Source organism: Electrophorus electricus, chromosome 10 (assembly GCF_013358815.1).
Source record: "Electrophorus electricus isolate fEleEle1 chromosome 10, fEleEle1.pri, whole genome shotgun sequence".
In the NCBI taxonomy this organism is placed as follows: Eukaryota; Metazoa; Chordata; class Actinopteri; order Gymnotiformes; family Gymnotidae; genus Electrophorus; species Electrophorus electricus.
The window spans coordinates 2,972,501-2,998,653 of NC_049544.1; the positions used below are offsets into that span (position 1 = coordinate 2,972,501).

Sequence of the window (26,153 nt, forward strand, 5' to 3'; positions counted from 1 at the left end):
GCAAATGGGAAAATAGGCATGGTTCACATTTATTAACAGAAATCACAACATACTGCACAGACCTTTCTTTTGAGGTAACCTTTATCCATAACCTTTTTTTGTCAAAGATAGAAAATAGCAGGACACACACACACACAGTGAGAGATAGAGAGCAAAGTCAGTAAATGTACAGAGGAGAAAATTAAATACAGAAGACACATTGTACAATACATCAGGACAAAACCAACTGTAACATTACAATGCCACAAACTGGACTCTACATCAAACATAATGGACACTGAGACACACACTGGACACTACAACAACCATAATGGACACTGAGACACACACTGGACACTACAACAACCATAATGGACACTGAGACACACACTGGACACTACAACAACCATAATGGACACTGAGACACACACTGGACACTACAACAACCATAATGGACACTGAGACACACACTGGACACTACAACAACCATGGAAATGGAAACAAGAAGACATGCTTGATACTTGAACTGCTGTAACTATAATGTTATATCACATGGCCACAATTTTTTTGATTTCCCTGAAGGCAGCAGGGTGGGGGAGTCACATTAATGTTCTGATACAGAGAGACAGGAGAGAGGGAAGAGAGGAGAGATGAGAAAGGAGAAAGAGCAGAGGGAGAGAAGAGATGAGAGGAGAGAGAGAGAGGAGAGAGAGAGGAGAGAGAGAGAGAGAGAGAGAGGAGAGAGGAGAGAGAGAGAAGAGAGGAGAGAGAGAGAGGAGAGAGAGAGGAGAGAGATAAGAGAGGAGAGAGAGAGAAGAGAGGAGAGAGAGAGGAGAGAGAGGAGAAAGAGAGAGAGAGGAGAGAGAGAGAGAGGAGAAAGGAGAGAGAACACATAAGGCCTTTAGCTGGCTAGACAAAAGAGAGACGATCCAGATATTTCTATTACTGAATTACAATGTTATTGTAGATTTAACTGTATTCAATACTTATCACTTCTGGCACTCGATCAGCTGTCTTCTATCTAGCTAACTCCCCCATCTCTCTCAGAACATTACTGTGACTCTCCCATTCTGTGGCCTTGTTTTCCTTCAGGGACATTTAATAACAATAATAATACGTTGTATTTATGTTGCGCTTTTCAAGGACCCAAAGATGCTTACAATAGTCAGTAAAAAGACACTTGATGGACATAAGACAACATGTCCAGTATATAGAACATTAACGAACAGCACTTACAGGCCACGGACAAGAGCCGATGGAAGGGGGTTTATGTTTGTGTTTTATAGGCAAGGGGACGATCTTTTTTTTTAAAGCTAGATTTGAATATAGAGAGAACTGCTGGAGCGGAAGGGGAAGAACTAGACAAGCCACAATCACCACGGGCAAGCAGGCTGGAGCAGGGTGGAGGAAGGAAGATCTGAGTGCGCAAGTAGGTTTGTGAGGAAGGAGAAGATCAGGCAGGCGTGAAGGAGTGAGGTTGTTTATGGCTTTGCACGTGAAGGAGGAGTCATTTAAATTTTTACAGGAAGCCAGTGAGGATATTGGACAGCGGGCGTAACGTAACGGTGGGAGCAAGTATACGTGACAAAAGGCCACGACATTTCAAAACGGCGGCCACGACAAATAAATATACGCTAGCATCATACTTGAAGACATATTTGGAGACAAGTGACATTATAGAGGAATGCTCGAGCTTGAAATCTGTTTGTTTACAGACAACTGTAAAATAATTTATTTTTTGGAGGTGGTCTAGTTTTACTGTGTTTCTCAGGTTTCTCAGGAATCCAAGACTGGATTCGAGGTCCAGATTTGAGTACCACTGGTCTGCATGGAGCAGCGTTCCTCATTCCTAGTCCTGGACAGTTACCTGTTTAACATCCCTGCTCTAACCTGCCTGGTTCACCTCGCGAAGGAGTTGATGGGGTTGAATGGAACATTCTAGATCAGAGGGATAGTGCACAAAACAGTCCACATTGTTGGACCTCTGGAACTAGCATTGAGAAACACTCCTCTAGCTGCATGGTGGCGAGTTGATGAGTTGTCATGTGTGTGCGGTCCTGGGGTAGTGTTTCTCAGGTGCTGTTGCATTGTTATTCTAACCCCAATCCTGCCCTTTCTACAGTTATACAGCATTATACAGTGTTTTCTACACATATACAGTATTTATATAGTATTATACCGTGTTTTCTACAGGTATACAGTATTTATACAGTATTATACATTGTTTTCTACAGGTATACAGTATTTATACAGCATTATACAGTATCTTCTACAGGTATACAGTATTTATACAGTATTATACAGTGTTTTCTACAAGTATACAGTATATATAGAGTATCTTCTACACGTATACAGTATTTATACAGTAATATACAGTATTTGCTACAGGTATACAGTATTTATACAGCATTATACAGTATCTTCTACAGGTATACAGTATTTATACAGTGTTTTCTACAGGTATACCGTATTTATACAGTGTTTTCTACAGGTATATTGCATTATTACAGCAGGACAGTGGTCTGTGGGTCCTGATGAACTGACACATATGACAGAATGATCCAGTGCGTTCGTAAACTGCCACAACAACGGGGCGTAAGTGAGACCCCCTTCACACCAGCCAGGGAGTCTGGGACCCAGGAACACACGGAGGGTCGTGAGAGTGTTTGTGGGTCTTTTCCCTGGGACCCCATTTGGGGATCCAGATCTGCACACGTCAAGAATAGCAGTGTTATGACAGCAATAATAACAGTAATAATGATTAGGAATGATAATAATTAGTCATAAACAGAAATCAAAGCACGTAAACATGACTGAGGGTCACGTCGTTTGCAGTCTCGCTGTCTGATTCTCACCATCTACGGCACGCTGGGTGAATTTTTGATTCGCGGAGAATTTCCGGGCTTCCGTAGTTAGCCATCACCCAGGGAAGGATGGCCGGCTGGCTGTGGCTCCGCTGCCTTCTTGGGCCTAATCTACATAGAGTTCACCGTCCACCGGAACAGCCCCGACCCGAGGGCAGGGCAGGAAGGCGGGTATGGACTCCTCTTTTACAACACAGTCCCCAAACGTGGACATGGGGACACGTTAGAGAAGCGTAGCCATGGTACCACCTCGACACTGGACGGGTTAGCTTGCTAAAATAAGCTAAGCTAACGCTTTGGCTAGCCAACACACCAATAACAGCTGGAAAAGTCTCATAATGAGCGCTGTGGGAGGTTTTAACGCAAAAACTGTAGCTTATTCGTGACATGAGGCGTCATGTCAGTTAGCAACGGGAAAGAAAAGTGTAGCTGGGCCTGTTTTAGTAAGCTTTGTTTTAGACCTTGGTGAGACGGGCTTGCTGTAGCTAGGTTAGCTAGCTAGCTAGTGAGCTGTCAGTGTTTTTGCTGAGAGCTCCGCGTTCAGGAAACGTTACTGTGTAGATGAAGTCTCGACAGTCGGGCACGTCTGTACCCACAGTCTGGAAAGAACACGGGCGGTTCACCCGTTCAGCTAATGTCCGATCCTCCTTTTATTCAGGGCTGGGATTACCAACCTAGAAGTTTGGAAAGACACACGGACAGTATCCTCGGTTGGGTAAGTCACTGGCTGGCGGGTCTCCGCCGGCACAAGCAGACTTTTTTGCTCTAGTTGCGTGTTGCGTTTCACTTTTCCTCACAAGGAGAAAGAGGATCTAGAGTATCGTCTGTAAACAGAACTGTTATTGTCTACATCAAAGGTATTCAAATCTCAGTCCTCAGGGTCCAGGTCCTATAGAGTCTCCTCCCTGCCTTTGTCCAGGAGTCAGGTGTGATGACAGGGTGACTGACCGCTTACATGACTCATTAAATCAAGTACGAGGGATTACAAAATCCAGGACTGGATTCGAGGTCCAGGTTTGAATATCACTGGTCTGCATGGAGCAGCGTTCCTCATTCCTAGTCCTGGACAGTTACCTGTTTAACATCCCTGCTCTAACCTGCCTGGTTCACCTTGCGAAGGTGTTGATGGGGTTGAATGGAACATTCTAGATCAGAGGGGTAGTGCACAAAACAGTCCACATTGTTGGACCTCTGGAACTGGCATTGAGAAACACTCCTCTAATTGCCTGGAAGGCGGCTAGTTGATGAGTTGTCGTGTGTGTGCGGTCCCGGGGTAGTGACCAGAGCCTTCTCCTCCTGTCCAACCCCCCCCCCCCCCCCCCCAACAGGCCTTGGCGCTGTGGTCCCTGTCTTACTACAGTTCACCTCTCATTCTCTGCTATCTCTACAGGAAAGGTGAACGCACGACCAATTACATGCATGCACACGTAATGCTGAGATTCTCGGTTCTTGTGAACCCCCCTGCCAGTCCACGTTTTTTGCTCCGTTTCCTTCCTCCTGTGGCGGGTAATCAAGAGTTGTAGACTCCTGATTGCCTCCGGGTGACAGGAAGGGCCTGTAAATGGCTGTTGTCTCACTATGGGAACTTGATTATAATGGCGGCCCAATCAGGTTTAATCATGTCAAATGAGTCGTGCTTTAACAGTGTTGTGGCATAAGCCTTCCACACATTCCCTTTGCAGATTTCTAAAATACAGCTGATGTGTGATAGCCAGCATGTAACTGTTTGAATCTCATATCAGGTGGCTGTGTACAAACAGGTTCCCATGTCTCTTATTGTGGAGAGTGGGACTGAACTTTGATTGAATGGCTAGTTGAACTACTGAACACTGTGGTTAAATGTCTAAACACTTAACACTGTGTTTGAATGACTAGTATAAATTACTTATATTGCTGTAATTACTTGTGCTATGCTAATTACTTATATTGCTGAGATTCAACCATTTTTATTGAATGTGCAATACTACATTCCTGGAAATTAATGGAAGTATTTAAGTAAATACCACATATTGAACCTGGTGCAGTACAGAGAGAATTCCTTTATTCAGACATGTTTTATTTCAAGCCTTCCAGAAATGACAAACAGAAGCACAGACATTCAGGTATCGTAGGCTTGAGAGTTGAGCCGGTTTCCATAAAGGGATTCTGGGAAATATGAACCTGTTGTCTTCTAGGCTACATCTGCAGCAGTAAGCTGGTTCCACTTAGCCAGTACGTGGGCACGGCGTTGGTCTGCTTGCTGGGCGTAGCATGTTTGAGAGGTTGGTATTCACCTGCTCTAGAACACATGACTCACAGCAATACTCACAACACACTGTAACAATCAGGTATTTAATATTTCTTTCAGAAGGATTCATTGCTATGCCACTCTATAGCCTGTAGCAGTTAATTAGGCATTAATTGGCCTGAAATATTTATGACCTTTCATAAAGCCACACGGAAAGTTTTGGCCAGTGAGATGGTACGTGTGTGTGTGGTCGCTAGGCTGGGGTCGCTGGAGAAACTCTGAGTATCTTCAGTTTATCACCATTCTGGAGGAGACCAGGAAAAACCGCACACCTAGCAACAAGGTGAGGGCTTGACATCGTCACGGCAACAAGCCCTTTGAGAGCAGTTTGAAAGGTGCTCATGTAGTTATGGCATCTGTGTTGACGATTGTGTCTCCTCCCTCTCCCCTTTAGAGAAAACTTGCCAGCTACGACTTTGACTTCTCACACTGGCCAGCAGATTTCAGCTGGAAAGAAGTCAGCAATCCGTAAGTTGTGTGTGTGTGTCCAGTAATAAAGGAGAAGTCTACACCTGGCTGCATTGCTGAGATACGATTGTTGTCTTGACAGGAAGTTATCAAAGGCAGGCGTGTCCTTGCTGAAGCCTGAGCCCAAGCACAGAGGGGCAACAGACAGTCTGCTCAGTTCAGTACGAACACTGCCATGCCATGTTATCAGGTAACACATACACACACACACACAGCATGCTACATGTGTGTGACTACAGCAGCGCTCCATAGATAATGAGGCGCGTGTGTGTGTGTATGGCAGCTACCTCATCGCGCACTCATTCGGGCGGAGGATGCTGTACCCGGGCTCTGTGGGGCTGCTCCAGAAGGCCATGAGGCCCATGCTGCTCCAGGGTCAGGCCAGGCTCATCGAGGAGGTACGTAAGGCCACGCCCCCTCACCCCGCCGCACAGGCCGCGTCCACCCCACCCCTGCCGTCTGACCACAGCCTCTTCTCTGCCTGCCCTCAGTACTACGGCCAGAGGAACAAGCTGGTGGCGTGTGACGGCAATGAAATCGACAGCATGTTTGTGGACCGCCGGGGAGACAGGGGACCAAACGGCAAAACTCTGGTGAGGGGTGACTGTGTGTGTGTGTGTGTGTGTGTTCAGATGTCTATTAAAAGGATAAGCTCTATTAAACATAAACGCAACTTGTGTGCGTTGCAGGTGATCTGCTGTGAGGGAAATGCTGGTTTCTACGAGGTGGGCTGCATGAACACTCCACTGGACGGTAAGCGTGCGTAAAAGCGTAAACTCAGACCTAAAGCACAACAGATTAGTCGTGAAAACCCGCTGAAGCAGCCAATCGCCATGCCTGGTGACGGTGTCACGCCACGTCCGTCTGCCTCTCTGCACCCCTCTGCCAGGTGGCTACTCCGTCCTGGGCTGGAACCATCCCGGCTTCGCGGGCAGCACGGTAAGCAGGCCCTGGCCCCAGCCCTCGCCCACCCCCAACCCCCCACGTGGGCACCTCTGCTTCCTCTGCTAGCTGATGCTGATCTGGTGCTCATGCAGAAGCAGGTAGCCTCGGTGCAGAGTTCCTAATCCAGTGTCTCCCAGCCCTGACCTGGAATACCGCTCAACCTCCCAATGTTTCCCCTTTACTGACCAGGCTGTATATCGAATTTCCTCAGGTTTAATGTCACGGTAACAAAGCTATAGGATCAAAGCTAAGGGTGAAGGAGGAAAAAAGTCTTAAGAGTCTATTTCTAATCTATAATAATATTGTGAGGAAATGTTCCAGGTTTTTGGCTTTACTGGGATATGACATTTCTGATATAGCGATACATCAGATATCACTAGTTCAACTCGACCCATACGCCCTTCATGAGTTCAGAGCAGACAAACGGGCAGACAGTGGATTAACGGCTGACGTCTGCCATGCGTACGTCAGGCAACAGCAGTGAAACTTCAGCTCTCTGACACATGCACACATTCACTCACTATCTCTCACACACACACACACACACACTCCTGCTCGCTCTCTCTCTCGCTCTCTCTCTCTCTCAGGGCGTGCCATTCCCTCAGAATGAGGCCAATGCCATGGATGTAGTGATTCAGTTTGCTGTGCACAAGCTGGGCTTTCAGATGAGTGACATTGTGGTGTATGCCTGGTCAATAGGAGGCTTTACAGGTAAACAGCTGGCAGACACTGACCGTCTACTGGTGTTTAGATTAGGTCTACATTATCAAATCCAGTTCTTTGTTGTAGTTTTAGTATTGTAGTTATTTATTTATTCAGCATATTACAAAATATGTGCCAAAAATGATATGTCTGATTTCATATTTTTCTGTGTCATTCCTTCCTGTGCCTGCTCCAGCCAGTTGGGCAGTGATGTCATACCCTGAGATCCAAGCGGTGGTTCTGGATGCCTCATTTGACGACCTCTTGCCCCTGGCCCTGAAGGTCATGCCAGACAGCTGGAGTGAGTGACCCTAGAGGACCCGTTATGCCCTCTCGAAGCTGACACGTCCTGAAAGGCATTTGTATATTGGCCTTGGTAATATTGGTATATTGGTTATTCTGTGTGTGTGTGTTTGGAACAGGACCACTGGTGACCCACACAGTTAGGAAGTACATGAACTTGAACAATGCAGAGCAGCTTTGCAAGTAAGACCTGGTGCATCCTGTATTCCTAGAAACATGAGCTGAACTCCGCTGGCATGTCTGTGCTGTGTTAATCAGGCTGTCCACACCTGTCCACCCTGCTCCTTAAAAAGGTACCAGGGACCCGTGCTGTTGATCCGAAGAACCAAAGATGAAATCATCACGACCATGTGAGCTCTTCCCACAGCGTCTGCTCTGACCGAGACGATAAAATAGATCTGAATCCATCGTTTATAACGCAGTCGTGTTTGCGCTGATTGTTTGCGCTGTCGTGTGCCGCAGGGGACCAGAGGACATCATGTCCAACAGAGGCAACAACCTTCTGCTCAGACTGCTTCAGTACAGGTCTGACCCCGCACCCATCATACCTCCTGAAGTAAACCAGCCTGACCTAGGACCAGGTTTTTGACTGCCAGTCCTAAGTCAGCATCCGTCCTACAAACGCAATGCCTCGTGAGATCGATACCGTCTCGGGTTCACTTGCTAATTCTGTCCCCGGTGTGTCTCAGGTATCCTAAAGTCATGACCGAGGACAGCGTCCGGGCGGTCAGGCAGTGGCTCTCGGCTGGCTCGCAGGTGGAGGAAGGTGCGTGTCCACTCCACATGTCTGCCTGCGCGGTAACCCTGCAAGCAGGAGACTTAAGTCGGAAGTCATTTGTAAGTCGTCCCTCTTCACTGTTCCCTCCCCTCCCAGAGTTCGTGTACAGTAGCTACGAGGTGGACGGAGACTGGTGCCTGTCCGTGCTCCAGTCCTATCAGGCCGAGGGGGAGACGCCTTTCCCCTGGAGTGTCGGTAAGCATAGCCGCGGTCGCTCGGGTTACAGCGTCGATCTCTGACCGCGCCAGACTGTAAACAAAGTCGAGAACGGCAGCGCCCACGGGGACCGGGTCACCGCACCGGACTCCTGCGAACCTGCCGTGTCAGCACCTGGGAAAGGAGCCGAGGCGCTAACTAGCTGTCGTGTGTCGTTGTCAGGTGAGGACATGACGGCAGAAGGCAGACGGCAGCTCGCACTATTCCTGGTGAGACCAGCCCTTTCCTCTGCTGCTGTATCTCGCACTACCCGCATTCTCAGTTCGAAGCTAAAGTCACACCCCTGCAGCCCGGCGCGCTGTTCAGAGCTTAAGTGGTAGTGAGATGTGCGAGGATGAGGCACACGGACACTGAAGTTTTAAGCAGCCTCACAGTACGCTGTACGCAACGATGCCGGCTTCAAGAGCATTTCTGCCGCCTCGAGCACATTTGTAGCTTCTGAAGAGACTAAACTTTCTGTAAACTTCTGTTCATTTTGTGCTTTCTGGTTTGTTTTAGGCCCGGAAGTACATGAGGAACTTTGAGACGACACATTGCACTCCACTCCCCATTGCGGAGTTCCACACTCCCTGGAAGCTGTAGCAACCGTGGGAGGAATGAGGGGGAGAGAGAAAGAATCTCAGAAGCACAGAAAGCCTTCGGCAGGAAATTTGGCGTCAGTCCCGGTCGCTGAGATCGTGGTTTTTTGGGTGTCTGCATGGTTTGGTACTTGTCTGGTGTTTTTGTTTGCTTGGTTTTGTTTTAAACTTTTTTTTTTTTAACCAGTTTGACTCAAAACCTCCGTTGTGGTTGGCTGACGTGTCTAAGGTTCTTGAAGGAAGCCTCCCGCCTAGTCTTCGTTCTCTCTGGTAGAACGGCGCATTCCCGAAGGGTTCGCCCAATCCCTTTAGTCTCCTCCTGCTCCATAATTTTTCCTCCTCCGTTTTGTGAGCGTTCATGAACCCAACTGGAACCCTAAAATAATGCCCTGGATGTTAAAGTATTAATTATGCATAATAAAAAAGGATGTGAGACTATGTGGTTGGTCCATGTAAACACTGGAAAATCTATCTGGTTATTTAAAAGAAAAAGAAAAAAAAAACCTTGCTGCCTGTGGTATTATTCACTCTGATGAAAAGCATTTCAGCCTGTTGTGTCCTAAATGAGAATGAAATGTCAACTCCATTCTCGGTGCCCTCCATCTCAGCATCCAAGTGGGTGTGGCTAAAAAGTGCGAGGATGATGAGTATGAACAAGTGCACTCAAATTTATTAATCTGATTGATTTAAATGTCCCCATGTTGTATTATTTAACGTCCCCCTCTTTATATTACGTGGCAAACCAGTAGTTCCCATTCAGCCCCCATAACGTAGTCTGAACCACGAGAGAAAATGCATAACTGGTCCCAGACCTTCTCACACCACCCTAGCAGGCCAGAGACTGTGTGGTATCGTCAAGGTTTAGATGTGAGCGTAGGGCTCCATGCTGCACCCCTGGTGCCCAACAGCCTGCCCAGTCTCCTTAAAGAAGGAAAGGCACGAGAGCATGTGAGCCAATATCGAGATTTAATGAGGGTTCCACTTAAGGACTTCAGTTACGCAGCAGAGACAAACAGCTCCAGCAGTCAGTGCGAAAACCAAACGCAGGACGGTTATAACATTCTCCTGAAGTTCTCTGTTGCTTCCTTCACTTTCTGCAGTTCTGTCTGAATCTGCTTCAGCTAGAGAGAGAGAGAGAGAGAGAGAGAAAGAGAACTGATTATGTGCAATCCAACTCTATAGTATTTTCATGGTCACGTTCTGTATATGCAAGACATATTTGCTACATCCGATATCCCTCGTTCTCTGTAATCTGGTCTGATCAGGCCACTGCTGATACAAGACGTGAAAGGTGAGCTCCCCCAGGCTGGAGAGATCCATGCAGCGCTGTGGGTCAGCGGCAGCCCTGGAGCAGCTCGCCTCTCCGCGCTCCCCTCACCTTCTCGGCATCCTGCTCCTGCACCTTCGCCGGAACCTTCTCGAGGTAGTCGCTCTTCTCAGTCCTCTCCTGAAGCTTCTCCAGCTGTTTCTCCAGCTCAGCCCTCTTCGCATGCAGCTTGGCCAGCTCCTTCTCCACGTCGATCAGGCCCTGGACCGCGAAACGACTCCAGGAATGTTTACACGCATCCATGTGGACATAAACGGAGAATTCTTCGTGTTCCGAACGGCAAACACCCTCACCTTCAACAGGAGATGGACGGTGCATTTGTCGGATGCGATGGCTACCGCACAGCCCTCTGGGATGCTGCTGTCGTCCGCGGTGATGGGGTGGATTGCCTGGGAGTAGGAGAGCGTCTGGATCTGCAGACTGTATTTCTCCACCAGAGACGCTGTAGCAGCGTCTATGAACTGCAGATAACCTAACGAAAAAAAAAAAGAAAAGGTTTGTGGTGAGGAGTTCCAGCACCTCCTTTAAACCTCACAGGCAGGAGAGATCCTCCATGTTGAGGTTAATAATGAAGGGCTATGTCCGTGCTGGAGTGGTCTTACAGTCAGCGCGCGTCTTGGTCAGGTTGTAGTCGGCCCGGAGTGATCGGATCGTTCTGACCACGGTCATCACCAGCTCCATCTGCCGGTCCAGCTCTTCGCTGTGCCAGCAGAACTGCCACGGGGCAAATCGAGGAGCAGGTCAAGCCACAAGGGGGCAGTAACGTCACCGTACCCACCAACCACCTTTTTTTTCCCTCCGCCTACATCTCTCCCTCCGCCTACATCTCTCCCTCCGCCTACATCTCTCCCTCCGCCTACATCTCTCCCTCCGCCTACATCTCTCCCTCCGCCTACATCTCTCCCTCCGCCAGCGTTGCGGTCCGTCATAAATGAGCCCACCATGAACTCATACCACACACCTTTATTGTGGCTCCATAAGCCAGTGCTAGGTTACACTCTGAACTTTGACCCCTCCCCCAAGCCGCTGCTCGTGCCTCACCTCTGAGCTCTCTGGGTAAGATGTGACGCTGATACTGGGGGGGCAGTCCTGAGGGCGTCGCCGCGGCAGCCGCTGGAAAAGCTCCTCGGTGACGAAGGGCATGATGGGAGACAGGAGGCGGAGCCCCACCTCCAGGCAGGTGTAGAGGGTCTGTCTGCACACATCTGCCTGTGTCTGGCCCTCGGGATCCGTCCTGCTGAACACGGGCTTGATACTCTCCTACACACACACACACACACACACACACACACACACACACACACGCAAGACGACCTTCACACGGCGCCTTTTAAACTCACTCATTTTCCTGAGGCCACAGGTGATACGTTCATCAAATAAAGTACGTCCATACAAAATGAAAGAGAAAAAAAAAAAAAAAACGGCTGACAGTGGGGAGAAGAAAGAAGAGAACAAAAAAGACAGATGGAGAGGAGAGAGAGCGAGCGAGTGAGCGATCGATCACACGACATCCGCTACACTACCAGATAGATGTCGCACAGCTCGTAAAGCCAGAAGTTGTAGGTCGCTGTGGTGATAGCAGGGAAGTCGTACTCCTGGAAGCCGTTCCCACACAGGCTGACGGCGGCGCACAGCCGGGACAAGATCCAGCGCTCCATCACGTTCTCATCACTACACAGCTGCAACAGGGACAGAAGGGGTGTAACAGAGAACGCGAGGCGTAACGGAGAGCACGGTGCCACAGCGCGCTGCTCCTCGGCCCACACAACACATCTAACAGAGGATCTGCATCCTCAGGTCAACTATATAAGCCTCAGGGGCTTAGGAAGCCCCAAGGCATGATGTTCCTCTCCGAGTGGGAGAGCTTCTCACCTGGGCTTCCTCCGAGGGCACAAAGCCCTCACCTAGAGTCTTCATGGCAAACTTCACGGCGTTCCACAGCTTGTTGCAGAAATGCCTGTAGCCCAGGATCCTGTTCACATCCAGGTTAATATCCCTCCCTAGAGAGAGAGAGTGTGAGTGATGGCAGGCACTCAGAATGGGGTTGGAGGTTTGATTGACAGGTCAGTGTGGGCATTACCTTGGCTGGTGTAGGCACACAGGGCAAACCTGAGAGCATCCGTCCCACACTCTGGGATTCCCCCGGGGTAGTCCGATTTCTGCAGCAAGACCACAACAACTTTACCAGGAGCCTCCCTGCACAGGCGGGCATGCCTCGTCCATGTCGTGCTCCCACCACACTGGCGCGTGCTGGGACTGTGTGTGGAGTGAAATCAGTTATACCTGTCCCTGCTTTGCCTTCTCAGTCTCCACTGGATCCAGATTGCTGTCCTTCAGCTGAGCATGGAGACCCTACACACACACACACACACAAACTCAGTAAGGAGGCGCGCGCGCGCATGCGCGCGCGTTTCAGCCACACCCACTGCTAACAGGAGTATAATAAATATTATAAAATGGTATAATAAATAAAATCACACAGCCAATCAATCTGCCAGTCTGCCCATGGCCAGGGCTTCTCGACCATCAGCGCCCAACCTCACGTCTGACTGAACGGGGCGCAGATTCCCACTGAAATCTTGTGGCAAGGCTTTCCAGAAAGGACGTGCGTATGGGCCTCTCTCTGTACACGTGTTCCCTTTGGGAGCACACTTGTACAGGCGTTAAGGTCTGAAGGGTGAGGGCAGCTGAGGGCAGACGGCGGAGCAACCAAGCCGACGTTCTCACCTCCAACGAGATGCCGGTGATCACGTCTAGCGGATCGATGACGTTCCCCAGAGATTTGCTCATCTTCCTGCCATGGGCATCCCGTACCACGGCGTGCAGATACACCTGAACCACACACACACACACCACTTTAGGGAATGAATACCCCTGAGAAGAGGTAATGAGGTCTGTTTGGCAACACTTACATTTGCTGCTTTAAACCCACACACGCACCTCTTTGAATGGGAGTTTGCCTGTGAGTTTAAGGGCCATCATGACCATGCGTGCCACCCAGAAGAAGAGAATGTCATGCCCCGTCTCCAACAGTGTGCCTGGGTAGAACACACTCAGGTCCTCGCTCTAACACACACACACACAAAAATGCCATACTAGAATCACAGCTTTAAGAGCAGGTAGGGTTGTGATTGGTCAGGGGGTGGGCTTACTTCATTTGGCCATCCAAATATGGAAAAAGGGAAGATTCCAGAGGAGAACCAAGTATCCAGGACGTCCTCATCTAAACACACACACACACACACACACACACACACACACACACACACACACACACACACACACACACACACGTCTTCACTTTGCCACCAATATTTAACTGCATTAGTCCTATGACTAAAATACACTTTTATTTTTAGTCAAATTTTAGTTACATCCAGTGATTTTCAACTAAATAGTCTAATGAAATGCGTTTTAGCTGAACATGACCTATGAACAACTTTCTGGTGCCTCACATCACTGGAGGTCTTTAGGCCCGAGTTCACTGGCTGGTTAATGCAGCGCAAGGCTTCAGGTTCACTTAAGCTAACGAGCCACACACAACCCCCCTCCAGATCTCCTGCTCCTCCGTCCATTTTGCACACACTGACATTTCATCGTGCTATGAGCGATGTGGCTGTCCCTCTGGGAGAAAAACCTTACAGGATGTTAAAAATAAGCAAATGTCTAAGAGACAGGCCTCCATGACTCACGGCATCACTGAGGATTTGTCAGCAAAATGAAGACAGCACACAGCAGTCAAACGTCGGAACGGGACAAGCTGTGGCAGAGGAGAAGTAGTAATGATCTATGAGTGTGTGTGTGTGTGTGTTTGCGCGCGCTACCCTGGCGCAGGGAGATTTTGTCCATGGTGACATTGAAGCGTTTGGCAGCTTTCTCTTTGGCTTCTTCTTCGGACCGCCCACTGACCCAGTAATGACCGTCGACATCCTACACACACACACACACACACACATCAATGTTCTGAAGGTGAGTGCTGTGTCAGTACTTGCACAGAATCAGTGTGTCTGTGCTCACCTCTCCGGGTTTGACTGAGGAGTCGTTCACTGTAATAAAATATGCAGGAATTCTGTGACCCCACCACAGCTGCCGAGAGATACACCAGTCCCTGAACGAACACACACACACACACACACACACACACACACACACACACACACACACACACACACACACTTCACCAGAGACCCATGACAGACACCATCTTTGACCTTCTGACATCATTTCATCAGTTTGAAAATGCCACAATCCAGAATGAAGTACTTCTCCCATCTCCTTGGCAACGAGCAGACAAGTACATCTTCATTGCCAACGTCACACGGATGGCTCCCCGCGAGCCTTCATCGGGTAGCGTTTTTATTTGACGTCTTCCGCGCGTGTCCCCCAGGAGGCGCTGGACCATGGAGCTCACCTGATGTTGTCCATCCAGTTGAACCAGGTTTTGAGGTGGTGGTCCGGAAGAATCCTCAGCTCACCGCTCCGGACTGCATCTGCCGCTTGCTTGCCCATCTCCGTGCAGTCCACGTACCACTGCGGCTTCAGCAGTGGCTCCACGATGTCCTTCGACCGACTGGGCGGGCAAACACACAATAAGCGGGCACTAAGCGCAGGAGGTTTAGGACGGTCCGTGAGAGCTGACCGCTCCTGCCACTGACCTGCACACAGGCACCACCATCGGGTTGTCTTTGATCTCCTTGAACTGGCCTCTGTCCTTCAGGGCCTGCAGCACGGCCTTCCTCGCCTCAAAGCGCTTCATGCCCTACCGACAGCAAAGGTAAGGGGTCAACGCACCTGTGCTCACAGCTGTCAGGTATTTGGGGAAACTTTTCCATGCTTCATGAAGAAGTGTGCGCGTGTATGTGTGTGTGTGTGTGTATACCAGGAATGGAGGAGGAACGTTGATGAGGAAGCCATTCTCATCCAAGATGTTGATGAAGGGAAGACTGTGCCTCTCGCCCACCTCGTAGTCATTATGGTCGTGAGCCGGCGTGATCTTCACCGCACCTGCAGGGTCAGTGCGGAGCTCAGACAGGCGGCCGAAACCAAACAGACGCGACCAACATTGCCACATTCCTCAAGCTGGGCGTTTGGCCCCCCGGAAGGTGACTCGACAGGGAATTTCATCATCGAGCTCCCTCTTGAGGGATCAATTGATCTTCATGGCAGTGTAGGAATTAAAAGCACGCACGCACGACGCGCACACACACACTACAGAGCGAGAGATAAGAAGCATATTAGTGAAGAATAATGTTAAGAATAATGTCAGGCCAGACTCTCACATACTACCCTGTGCTAACAGATTCTACTGATCTGTACAAGATGCAATTAAAGGTGGTTTTCATTTCACATCCAGACTCTCCAGGGACACACATCAAGATTCCCTTTAGATTTCCATTCGGCTTTCAACACCGTTAAACCGGGATTAACTCAAAGGGACATTTTCCAGGCTAAACACATGTAATTCCATCTGCATTTGTATTACAAGCTTTCTAACAAACAGGAAGGAGTGTCTGTAGCTCCGAACCCCAGTTCCTGGGGCTGCATTCCATCTCAGCACTGGAGATCCACCACGTCTGTTCACTCTCCTTCTATACTCACTCGGCACCACCGATAGGGGCCAGTGACTCATCTGTGGAGATCAAGTTTCCTGATGTTACTGTCCTAGGAGTTGTCAAAGCAACACCAGGCTGTGGGCCAAGCATGGCACAGATGGACTAACCGACACACTCATTTCGGGAATAAAGCAGCTTCGCTCTGCCTCTGACCCGGAACGGTTCGCCAGTCAGCACCATCAGGTCCTTCAGGCTTTTGGGCACCACCAGCCCACGGGATTGGAAATTCGGGTGGAAAATTCGATCAGTAAGATGGAGATCATTGTTGACACATCCCTAACCACAAACAGCCCCTCCCACCATGCCACAAACAGCATGGCCCATCCTGCTAAACATCTGTACCAAGAGCCACCATCAGGAAGACAATGAACCAGTTCCTCTTTATAACTGGCTGGACAGGCACAGGAAAACACAAACGTCGTCTTGCCAGTAGCATTCTTGCACATAAATGTCGGCTGTGCCAGATGGCTGTTGTGAGCAAATTCCTAATCCACGCTAAGGTGTATGGCAAATAAACTGGTATTCCCACTGGGATCTGGGACATCCTAGTCACCTGTTCCAAAGTTCATGTCCACGAAGTCGTCGAACACGATGGGCAGTCTGCGGTCGCAGAAGGGGTGGAATGCCACCTTCCCTCTGAGGTGCTAGGGTGGGGAAGAGAGAGGAGGGATCAGAGACGCCAGAGACGCCCCGGAACCAACCCAGACGGAGGGCAAAACAGCGAGGACGCACGTACCTGGTATCTGGGATCGCTGGGGTGAACGGCCACGGCCGTGTCTCCCAACATGGTCTCGATACGGGTGGTCGCCACGACGACCTCCTCGTCTGAGGGAGAGACGCGGCAGGTGCGTTAACCGAGGGCGAAACGTAGTGAGACCCTGGCACTCTACCGGGGCGCACTGCTTACCTGAGCCCTCGAGCCTGTAGGAGAAGGACACCAGCACTCCGAACTCCACCTTCTCCTTATATCCCGGCACGGGGAGGAGAGTCCTGCCCGCCAGCTCCCCCTTATCCACCTTAAGAAAAGGTGCAAAAGTTAAGGGCACCTCCCAAACACTGCCATCACCGAGCACCTGAGCGGTCGCCCACGGGCGCCGAGGAGCAGAGGCCCGAGTAACAATGGACAGCGCGGACACAGGTAGCTGAGGTTGATGGACGAACCTCTATGTCAGAGATGGCAGAGTTCAGCGTGCAGGACCAGTTGACGAGCCTCTTGCTCCGGTAGATCACACCCTCCTCGTGCAAGCGCACGAAGGCCTCCTGAACTGCGAACGACAGCTTCTGCACACATAAAAGGGTCATGAACAGTCAGCGAATCACACGAGACCCCACTGCACGTTCCCATCACGGTTTAATGGGTGACTTGCTGGAAACCAGTGGAGCTACATGCTAGCAGCCAGGAAATACTCTAATCAGATTGGCTAACCTTCGGATTTGTGCACCTAGGCTTACAAAAGATGGGAACTCAGTGTGCGTATGTGTACGCTCATGCCTCCCCGACTCACAGGATCCATGGTGAAGCACACTCTGTCCCAGTCCAGGGAAGAGCCGAGCTTCTTCAGCTGGTGGTAGATACGATCACCTTTTCTAACGACAACACACCAAGGAGACACCATCAGATGGTGCGTGAGACTGAAGTTACATTCTAGACCGAAGTGATGTTATAAATACACATTAGGGCTCCTGACCGTTCACAGGCAATGAATACATGTTAAGTGTTCATAAGACACACTCACTCAATCACGTTTTATATCACACACACACACACACACACACACACACACTTACTCGTTCTTCCACTTCCAGACCTCCTGGACGAAGCGCTCGCGGCCCAGGTCGTGGCGGCTGACGCCCTGCTCCCTCATCAGCTTTTTCTCCACCACCACCTGGGTGGCGATGCCGGCGTGGTCACAGCCGGGGTTCCACAGCGTCGTCTCGCCCCTCATGCGATGCCTGTGGCGTGGGGGGTGGGGTAATTGCAGAACATCCCACATCCCATCAGCCTGACACACGAACCGTGGCCGGAAAAACGCATACGAGCTTTGCTAGAAAGAATGTAATTGGTCACCATCTGGTCAGGCAGTCCTGAATGGAGTTGGTTAAGGCGTGGCCCAAATGGAGAGACCCGGTCACGTTAGGCGGAGGGATACACATCATGAAGACTCCACGTGGGTTAGGCTCACTGATGTTCTTCCGCTAGTTAATAAAGAACCAGATTCGCTGTGGCCTCGGACAGTAATAACGAACGGACGCTCGAGTAGTTGAAATGAATCAGGGTGAAATGAATCAGAACATGCATCTTCTCAGAGGGGTGCTCTTACCCTGTACTCAGGCTTGAAGAAGCCCTGCTTCTCCCACCAGGGGTACCAGGCCGCCTCGACGTACTGGGGGCTGTAAGAGTCTGGCAGAGGGCTCAGCACATCTGTGTGTGTGTGTGTTGGGGGAGGGCAGGGAACACAGAGGAAAAACATTGGAGGTTTCACACACAGCACTCTGTATTTGTAATATCCATCCAGACTTCCACTCTTGGCCATATGCATATACGTGCCTTTCTTCTCTCCGGCCGGGGTGGGGACGTTGTACGTGATCACGCCCAGCTCCTTCCTCTCTGGCTTGGCCTTCTTCTACACGCAACATACAACATGCCCAACACACTCAGTGCATCTCTTTCACACGGGGTCAAGAGAGGTCACCACCTGTTCCATCTCGGAGGCAACACGCTGGCCATTTCTTTTGCCATCACTGATGCTAACCGGATGATGTTGGGACTGAGTACTGTCTGCAGTTGGCATTACAAATTAGCAGTACAGATTAAAACGCCGTGCTAGCCCACAAGCATCACATCTGAGGGAACCAGGTTGCGGAGGCATGCATCTGCCTCAAGGCTTGACGCAGTCTGAGGAACTAAGCTGGTAGTTCAACTAGTTCGGCATTCCTGCTCTGAACTAACGCAGTGCTGGGCATAGAAAGACCAAGAGACAGATGCTTTCTAAAATTATTTAGATGAAATGTCTCAAGCTCTAGTTCTGGACAGCCGCAGCAGTGCAGAAATCTGAGACAAAACGGAAGGAGAGAAAACCATTAATCTCTCCAGAGCTGTGACCCTCCAGGACTGGAGTGTTCACAACTCCACAACTTGAGTCGTGTTCTGCGAGGAAGGCGACGCAATACGCTCCTCCCAGCCCACCAGAGGGTGTAAGAGCAAGGGGGTATCCCTCTCACCTCAGTCTGAGACTGCATCTGCTTTTTCTTCTCCTCCATCTCCTTCTTCTGCTGGAACTTCTCCAGCTTCTCTTTCTTTTTGGCCTCTTTCTTCAGCTGGGCTTCCGTCTTGGGGGGACCTGTGTGAAACCAGGACATGATGCTCAGAAAGCCACCCATCACCCACAAAGACAAAAAATAAATAAATAAATAAAAATCAAAATGTTCTGCAATTTTCTGACACCAGGACCATATGTGAACAGTTGGCAAGTTAGTACTTGCATTTATCCCCTATCCTTAAAAAAAAAAAGCCTTTGGGGCTGGATGGGAGAACAGTTAAGCTTGCTGAAAGCCTCCCAGGCTGCCACAGGCATCCTCACCGCTGACGGGAGCGCCGCTGGGAGTGGTGCCGTCAGCACTGGCAGCGGAGGCAGACGTGGGCGGCACGGGTCCCATTTTCTCACACAGAGAGATTTTTCCCAACACCTTGAGGAACTGGGGCTGGTGCACACACGTGTCGAACCACCTACTCACGTTGACCAGCGTCTTCCTGTCCATGGGCTCCAGGGCCTGAAGAAGAAGAGGAAACGTGTGGCGGAGGAGCTCTTTCCAGACGAGCACTTCCTCGTTCAAATCAGAAGGCGTTCCTGTAAAACGGATGACGTGGACGGGACCTAGTGTACACTCCAGACCAGGAGCTAGTGCTTCCTTATGTAGATTACTGAGTTAACTGGATCACTGAGTTTACTGGATCATCGTTTGGATCGCTTAGCTAACTGGATCAGAGAGTTGACTGGACATTCGTTTGGATCACGGAGTTAACTGGAACACTGAGCTAACTGGATTATTCCGTTAATTGGATATTCGTTTGATCACTGAGTTAACTAGATATTCGTTTGGATCACTGGGATAACTAGATATTCGTTTGGATCACTGGGATAACTGATTACTGGATCAGTGAGTAATCTGGATTGGACTGTGTTGCCATGAGCCCAGATGTTCTGTTCTTCAAAGCTGTTGTGGGAGTTGGTGAAAAGCAGCAGGTTTGCTCAAAATGGACAAGATAAAATGACTTTGAAGCATTCAGAATAAGAAGGAACAAAGGAAGGAAGGTGCTTATTAACTGTAAGAAGTTTCATAGCATTATGAACTAATATTAATAAACAACCATTAACGGAAACGATTCCTAGTATTACCAACACCTGCAGTAGCTGGACTAACAGGTGGGCAGATGTTCTTGCATTCCTTTAATGTGTTGTAACCTCCCCCCCTCCCAGATGCTGTGGCGCTCTCTCTCTCCAGAGTTTGAGTATCAATGTGTATGTGTCATTTTGAATTTGTTAGCTGGCATGCATAGTACTTTGACAAACACAAATAAATACACACACACACACACACACACACACACACACACACATCACTGTCTTTGTATAAATGGTTCAGGTGACAGAAGATCACTTACATATTTGAAAGGCAGCAGTGCTGCCATAGCAACAGCCATGTCAGCCAGTGTCACATTCTCTCCAACCAGGTATGTCCGTGATTCCAACACCTGATCCAGAACCTTCAGAATGCGCAGCAGCTCTGTCCGAGAACTCTGCTGCATCTAGAACCAGAGGACACGGAGGAACAGACTTCCAGAATCTGGATAAAAGTTTTTGGGAACTGTGATACCAAATACACACACAAACAACCACGATGGCATGGGGACACATGGTGGGATACACGGAGACACACCCACCTTTTTGTCCATGCCCTTCACCCCCAGCAGGGAGAAGACTACGGCACAGGACACGGGCGTCAGCTCATTTTCAGCGAAGCTCAGCCACTGCCAAACCTGGCTCTCCTGCTTGGCACCACGGCCCGTCCGGTTGCCCTGCGCGGCCAGGTACCAGCTCACAGCGCCGGCACCTAATAGTGCTGCACTCTGGTCCCCGGCCACCCGCAGCGTGGGCCGAGCGCGGGCCACCTCGGCGGGTGGCTCCTCCGTGACGATGCGCGGGCTGGATGGGCTGTACTGGGCCGCAATCAGAACCAGCAGGCTCCTGAAGTCGTCAGGGTGGGAGGACACATATAGAGTATCCATCTCTGGCACAAGGTATTGGAGAGAGAACAACTTAATTACACCTGCAATTAAATACACAATTAACCACATAATGGAGTAACCTGACCTGAAGGGAGATGATGTGGTTTCACTTTCTATTTCGCGTCTAAAACAAGACGTTGCATTAAAGGTCGCGTTAAATACTTACACCCTGTATGTGTACTTATCTAGCGAGTCCTGACTTCTGGGCTTTGTGAAGTTTTAGCAACACAGTCGAATCTGACCGGAAACTTTGACATGCCAGTTCACACACGAAATCTAGCTAGCATAGCTCGCCCCTCAGGAGTCAAACATTAGGATATGATAAACGACTGAAACAACATTACTAAGAACCAGCTTGGATAAACACAGCCATCTATATTTCATGAACAGATAAAGAAGCAGATGATTCCTCAGTGAGCCTGAGGCGTCAGACGCGGGTCAACTACACACGTGTTCAGCGATACAGCTGACGTTAACGTCCAGAGCTCTCGGCGAGTGTGAGTGTGTGTGTCCAACCTCCGCTAATAAGTGTCTGGGCGATATTTCACTTACCTTCCAGGAGCAGAAACCTCAGACTAACGCCGCATGCAAGGAACAAACACACACAGAAAACGCTGCCGCAAAGCTGCGCACGGTGTCATAAAGCAAAGCCGTCTGATGCAACCACTGAAACAGTACAGGGTTGATGGGAAACCTCCTCCCAATACAGGGTTGACGGGAAACCTCCCAGTGGCATAAAGGAGATGAGATCTGCTATGCTGACAAATACAAATTTAATTCTAAAATTCCGCCGTTCACTTTATAACTATGTCATGTTTCGTCATGTACGCTTCGGGCATTGCAGGCGCCCTGTGAATGAGCTGAGTGTACACAAGCTATTTTTACTGCGGATAATATCTGATACAAAAGTATATTAGAACAGTAATACCCTCAGCCTACGGACATTCTGTTGCAGTTTGCACGTCGTTTCCTCCAGCTACAGTTTTATCCACGACTCAGTCAGGTTTGGCCATGAGATTAGGCTCGGCCGCCAGGTGGCGCTGTGTCTTAATTTACAGAAGAGCAAGTAGAGTTGAAGATACAGCAGTTTGTTGCCTTCGAGTGCAGAAGTTTAAATAATTTCTTCGCCTCTCTGGGTGCACCATTTATGACTAAATTAATGATCAAATAATGAAACAGTTAAAATAAGTGATTGTATTGAATATAATTAATTAAAAACAAAGGCAAATCAACCAATCACGAATAAAATGGAAGAAAATGAAATGGTGAACTCAGCGTTATGGCTGAGGTACGTGCAGATGGGCCATACAAGTGACACCCTATGAATTCTCATTTCAACAGTCACTCATGAAAGTTTCACTCATTAAAGATCTGACCTCTTCAACAACTAACTGTAACAAATAACTGATTTAGCAGAAATAAATCACACGAGAATCTATAAATCAGAGAATCAAGGATTTATTCAGATACCACACATGGTTAAATATAATCCTGATACCAGCTGTCCCGAGCTCCACAAGGACATATGGATCTGTGTCAGTGTGGAACTGAGAGGATTCTGGTTGGTTCCAGGTCCCGTGGCCCTGCCACTGAAATCGCCTCTGCGGTTAGTCATTTACAGATTCCTCTGTCTACGCACTGGAGTCATTTCCATAAAAGGTGAGGGTAGGCAGGTCTGGTCAGAAGAACAGTGAGGGAGGAACATGCATTTGTAATGAAGACTCACTGACAACCGGCTAATCTCAGAAAAGAGGGTGGGCGGAGGAGAGAACTGATTCTGCAGAAATGGAGACTACACTAGTCATTACACAGCATGGCTCAAAATACCACAGCACGCCCCAAAACACACTCAAAAATACACACATATATATGCACTCATATATAACGGCATTCTCACACCAACGACACCAAATGTTTTCTATCTCTTTTCAGGACCAGCACCTTTTCATGATAACTCCCGTAGTGTAACAGTAGCCCCTTAACCCGACCACACCCGACAGGAAGTAGCTGTACATCGTTAAGACCTCCCAATGAGGCTGCAAGCCGCTGCGACATTTACGCTCTACGTTCAGTTCGGTTCCCTCGGTGCCATTTCGCCGTGGCCGCTCCATACGCTGGAAACGACGCCTTACCATGTGTCGTTCACATTCGGCTCGTCTTGTAACAGGAAGATGCTGATAGTACAATGCAGTATACAGAAGCTTGGAAGGATACAGACATGGATATGTAGGAAAAAAGAAACGCGTCCCATTCTCTCACTCTCCTCCGAAGGCCTCCTGGACGTTCCCTACGGTGTTCTCCAGCAACCCTCCCATTATGCCCCCCAGTGCCTGAAGCAGGTGACACATGCCCCTTTGACCCCTCCAGGCGAGAGTCCCCATCCCGTCTCCCACTGTCACTGTCTGCTGCATCAGCTCCGAACCCACAGTGCCCAGGTACTCACCCACCTGCTGGCCCGCCCACCCTACCACAGCCCCGCCCACATCCCAGCCTCGCTCCAGCGTGCCGGTCGCCAGCCCCAGGGCATCGCACGCCAACGTGGCCATGCCCGCCAGCCCTTCCTGGAACGATAGCAGCAGGATTCCGCCCAACGCGCTCGCGCAGGCGTAGACCGAACCGGCGCCCGTCGCACCCACGCAGTACATGACGTCCCACGCACCCTCCACCCCGGAGGCCACGCCGGAGGCCAGGCTCTGGGTCAGAGCGAGGCCGTCGCCGGGCACCGCCGCCAACACGGCCGCGTCCTCCTGAAGCACGTACGCGACCTGAGAGAGGAGGTCGGCAAAGGCGGAGGCCACGGCGAAGAAGGGACTGCAGAGGAGCGAGGCGACGGAAGAAAGGACATAGAGCAGAATGCCGCCATCGTCAGACTCCGAGGTCTCCTCGGGGTCGGGTTCGTCTCCGAGCATCGCGGCATGGGATGCTGCCTGCTCCTCGCTCTCCTCAGCCAAGGGCAGGTCCTGGCAGCTGCTGTCCAGTGACTCTCTCAAGAACGAATCCACCTCCTCCTCTCCCTGGCCTCCACTCTCCCCACAACCCCCTGAAAATAGCTCCTGGACTCCCACCCACTCCTCCAGCTCCTTCACGCTCACCGTCTGCAGCTCCTTGCCTTCTCCTTGCATTATTCCTACACTAAAACTCCCGCTTCCCTCCGGGACGGCGCAACACGCCGCCGTCCACGCCGCCCCTGTCTGGCACTTGTTCAAACCCCCCACGCCAGTCTGCACGTACACGTCCCCCCCTGTCTTGGAGCACAGAGGTATGACCTTGCTCTCTACCACCTCTGCACTGAGAGAGTCCATTTTCTGGAGAGGGGAGGCCAAGGCAGGCGGAGCTGCATTTTGCCCCCTCTTGTACAGAGCAGGCACAAACACGGTGGATTCTTCACCAGCGTCTTCTGTCCCACCTTCATCCTGCAAAAGCATTTAAGAGACGTAGAAAACATTTATTGTGGGGACTGTTTCCATTAAAACTAGCTTAAACGAGGTCCATTAATGTCAAGACTGCTATGTTAAAGATTTCATTCTCTGCTTTCAAAACAGAGAACAAAGAAAGAAAAGTTTCTTTTGTGTCTCAACAAGAGAATGTATCTACTGAGTCTCTATTGTATGCAACATTGCTAAATGGGTCCTTTCAACAAACATAAACAGGACTTATTAAGACTTCTGTAAGATTGCAGCAGTTTGTCGGTCCTTCTCCTTCAAACCCTAAATCAAGGTGTCGCCTCAATTCAAGTCTTTCACCCTTTACTCACCGTTGACATTCTGAAACATTATCTATAATCTTTCATATTTTATTAGTCTCTATTTCAAACTGTGTCAGCAAAAAACAATTACAGAGCTTTAGTCTACAGCCAGTCCAAAGCGACGTTTCAGACACAAAAGATCAGTAAAGCTGAATTAAATTGTCAAGCGTTACGAAATCACTCCACCAGCTGGAGCCACGCAGTGACAGTGCAGTTTAGCTGCAACTCCAATCTCAACAACCCGCTGTCGGCAAAGGAGACCAGAAAGGCGGATGGTCTTACCCCCTCCTGCGCCACCCCTTTCCCCCACCCATTGCTCGGGCTCAGGTGGAAGGCCGTGTAGATGGTGGCCCCACACCCCGGGTCGTGGAGCGTCGCGAAGGTCCGCCCGTCCGCCAACGCATGACACTCCGTCTTCAGCCCGGACAGGGCGACATGGGCCGGCGGCGCGCGCTCGAAGAAGCTCCCCTCGCAGACGTGCAGATCGGCCCGCGCGGCCGCCAGCGTGAGGGTCAGGGCCAGCAGGGCGAGGGAGGCGTGCCCACACGCGCTGTTCCTCTGTGCTGCGGCCGGCATGACCAACGCTCCCAGCTCGCCCCCCGCGCTGCAGCCTGCAACTGTGACTGCCAGCGCTGAACAGGCAATTACAGTCAACAAGATCCTGCAAGTCTATCCCTCTTCCTCCCTCGCTCACTCTCCTACTCTCTCCCCCCTCCCTTTCTAGTCTACAATCTGCATCTGCACTCTCAGCTCTGCAGAACGCCTGGGCGTCTCTCTCTCTCTGCTCTTTTGTAAATCAGTGTCTCTGGCAACAGCTCAACCGTAGTGTACGCAAACCTGCACACACACCCTCACACTCCTATCACAATTACCTGTAAGTCAGCATTCTTTGATACACACACACCTACACAGGACCCATATACACTCTGTTAAAAACACACACATTGTCTGAGGTTAAGGTTGTTTGCTTTGTGTGTTTAACATGCGTGTGTAAAAGTTCCTGAATCACGCATTAGCCTAGTGGAATTCAAGCACAATTACAGGAGACGACACGACTTTAAG

At 50.0% G+C, this 26,153-nt stretch overlaps 3 protein-coding genes across 3 annotated transcripts; 1 reads left to right on the plus strand and 2 right to left on the minus strand.

The window, feature by feature from the left end:
• Positions 1–2,880: 2,880 nt before the first annotated feature.
• abhd16a (abhydrolase domain containing 16A, phospholipase) lies at positions 2,881–9,560 on the plus strand. Its single transcript, XM_027019475.2, has 20 exons — positions 2,881–3,014; positions 3,502–3,558; positions 4,172–4,238; positions 5,018–5,104; positions 5,328–5,413; positions 5,525–5,598; positions 5,681–5,788; positions 5,882–5,996; positions 6,090–6,191; positions 6,288–6,351; positions 6,488–6,537; positions 7,131–7,254; positions 7,442–7,546; positions 7,668–7,731; positions 7,842–7,898; positions 8,011–8,073; positions 8,238–8,314; positions 8,423–8,521; positions 8,705–8,751; positions 9,041–9,560. Exons 1-20 carry the CDS (start codon positions 2,913–2,915, stop codon positions 9,122–9,124), a joined length of 1,632 nt encoding a protein of 543 aa, XP_026875276.2. The 5' UTR covers positions 2,881–2,912; the 3' UTR covers positions 9,125–9,560.
• A 507-nt stretch (positions 9,561–10,067) lies between these two features.
• Positions 10,068–22,020, minus strand: vars1 (valyl-tRNA synthetase 1). Its single transcript, XM_027019456.2, has 31 exons — positions 21,899–22,020; positions 21,002–21,348; positions 20,723–20,866; positions 19,641–19,830; positions 19,282–19,400; positions 18,608–18,683; positions 18,381–18,481; positions 18,128–18,255; positions 17,848–18,012; positions 17,565–17,646; positions 17,221–17,340; positions 16,967–17,075; positions 16,796–16,884; positions 16,613–16,703; positions 15,327–15,451; positions 15,103–15,206; positions 14,859–15,017; positions 14,465–14,555; positions 14,272–14,377; positions 13,600–13,670; positions 13,388–13,513; positions 13,175–13,279; positions 12,731–12,799; positions 12,528–12,606; positions 12,320–12,447; positions 11,971–12,126; positions 11,489–11,707; positions 11,050–11,161; positions 10,741–10,919; positions 10,499–10,648; positions 10,068–10,241 (listed from the first exon to the last, which is right to left on the minus strand). Exons 2-31 carry the CDS (start codon positions 21,344–21,346, stop codon positions 10,173–10,175), a joined length of 3,807 nt encoding a protein of 1,268 aa, XP_026875257.2. The 5' UTR covers positions 21,347–21,348; positions 21,899–22,020; the 3' UTR covers positions 10,068–10,172.
• Positions 22,021–22,788: 768 nt separating this feature from the next.
• LOC113583244 lies at positions 22,789–25,780 on the minus strand. The gene is made up of 2 exons (XM_027019464.2): positions 25,374–25,780; positions 22,789–24,759 (listed from the first exon to the last, which is right to left on the minus strand). Exons 1-2 carry the CDS (start codon positions 25,665–25,667, stop codon positions 23,602–23,604), a joined length of 1,452 nt encoding a protein of 483 aa, XP_026875265.2. The 5' UTR covers positions 25,668–25,780; the 3' UTR covers positions 22,789–23,601.
• Between the last annotated feature and the right edge of the window lie 373 nt (positions 25,781–26,153).

Coding starts and splice junctions, on each gene's coding strand:
- abhd16a (XM_027019475.2), top strand. CDS start 2,913: ATGGCCGGCTGGCTGTGGCTCCGCTGCCTTCTTGGGCCTAATCTACAT. Junction 5,789..5,881: donor CTGCCATGCCATGTTATCAG/GTAACACATACA, acceptor TGTGTATGGCAG/CTACCTCATCGCGCACTCAT. Junction 8,315..8,422: donor TGGCTCGCAGGTGGAGGAAG/GTGCGTGTCCAC, acceptor CTCCCCTCCCAG/AGTTCGTGTACAGTAGCTAC.
- vars1 (XM_027019456.2), bottom strand. CDS start 21,346: ATGGATACTCTATATGTGTCCTCCCACCCTGACGACTTCAGGAGCCTG. Junction 17,341..17,564: donor TGTGCTTCACCATGGATCCT/GTGAGTCGGGGA, acceptor TTATGTGTGCAG/AAGCTGTCGTTCGCAGTTCA. Junction 11,708..11,970: donor AGCTGTGCGACATCTATCTG/GTAGTGTAGCGG, acceptor GTGTGTGTGTAG/GAGAGTATCAAGCCCGTGTT.
- LOC113583244 (XM_027019464.2), bottom strand. CDS start 25,667: ATGCCGGCCGCAGCACAGAGGAACAGCGCGTGTGGGCACGCCTCCCTC. Junction 24,760..25,373: donor AAGGGGTGGCGCAGGAGGGG/GTAAGACCATCC, acceptor ATGCTTTTGCAG/GATGAAGGTGGGACAGAAGA.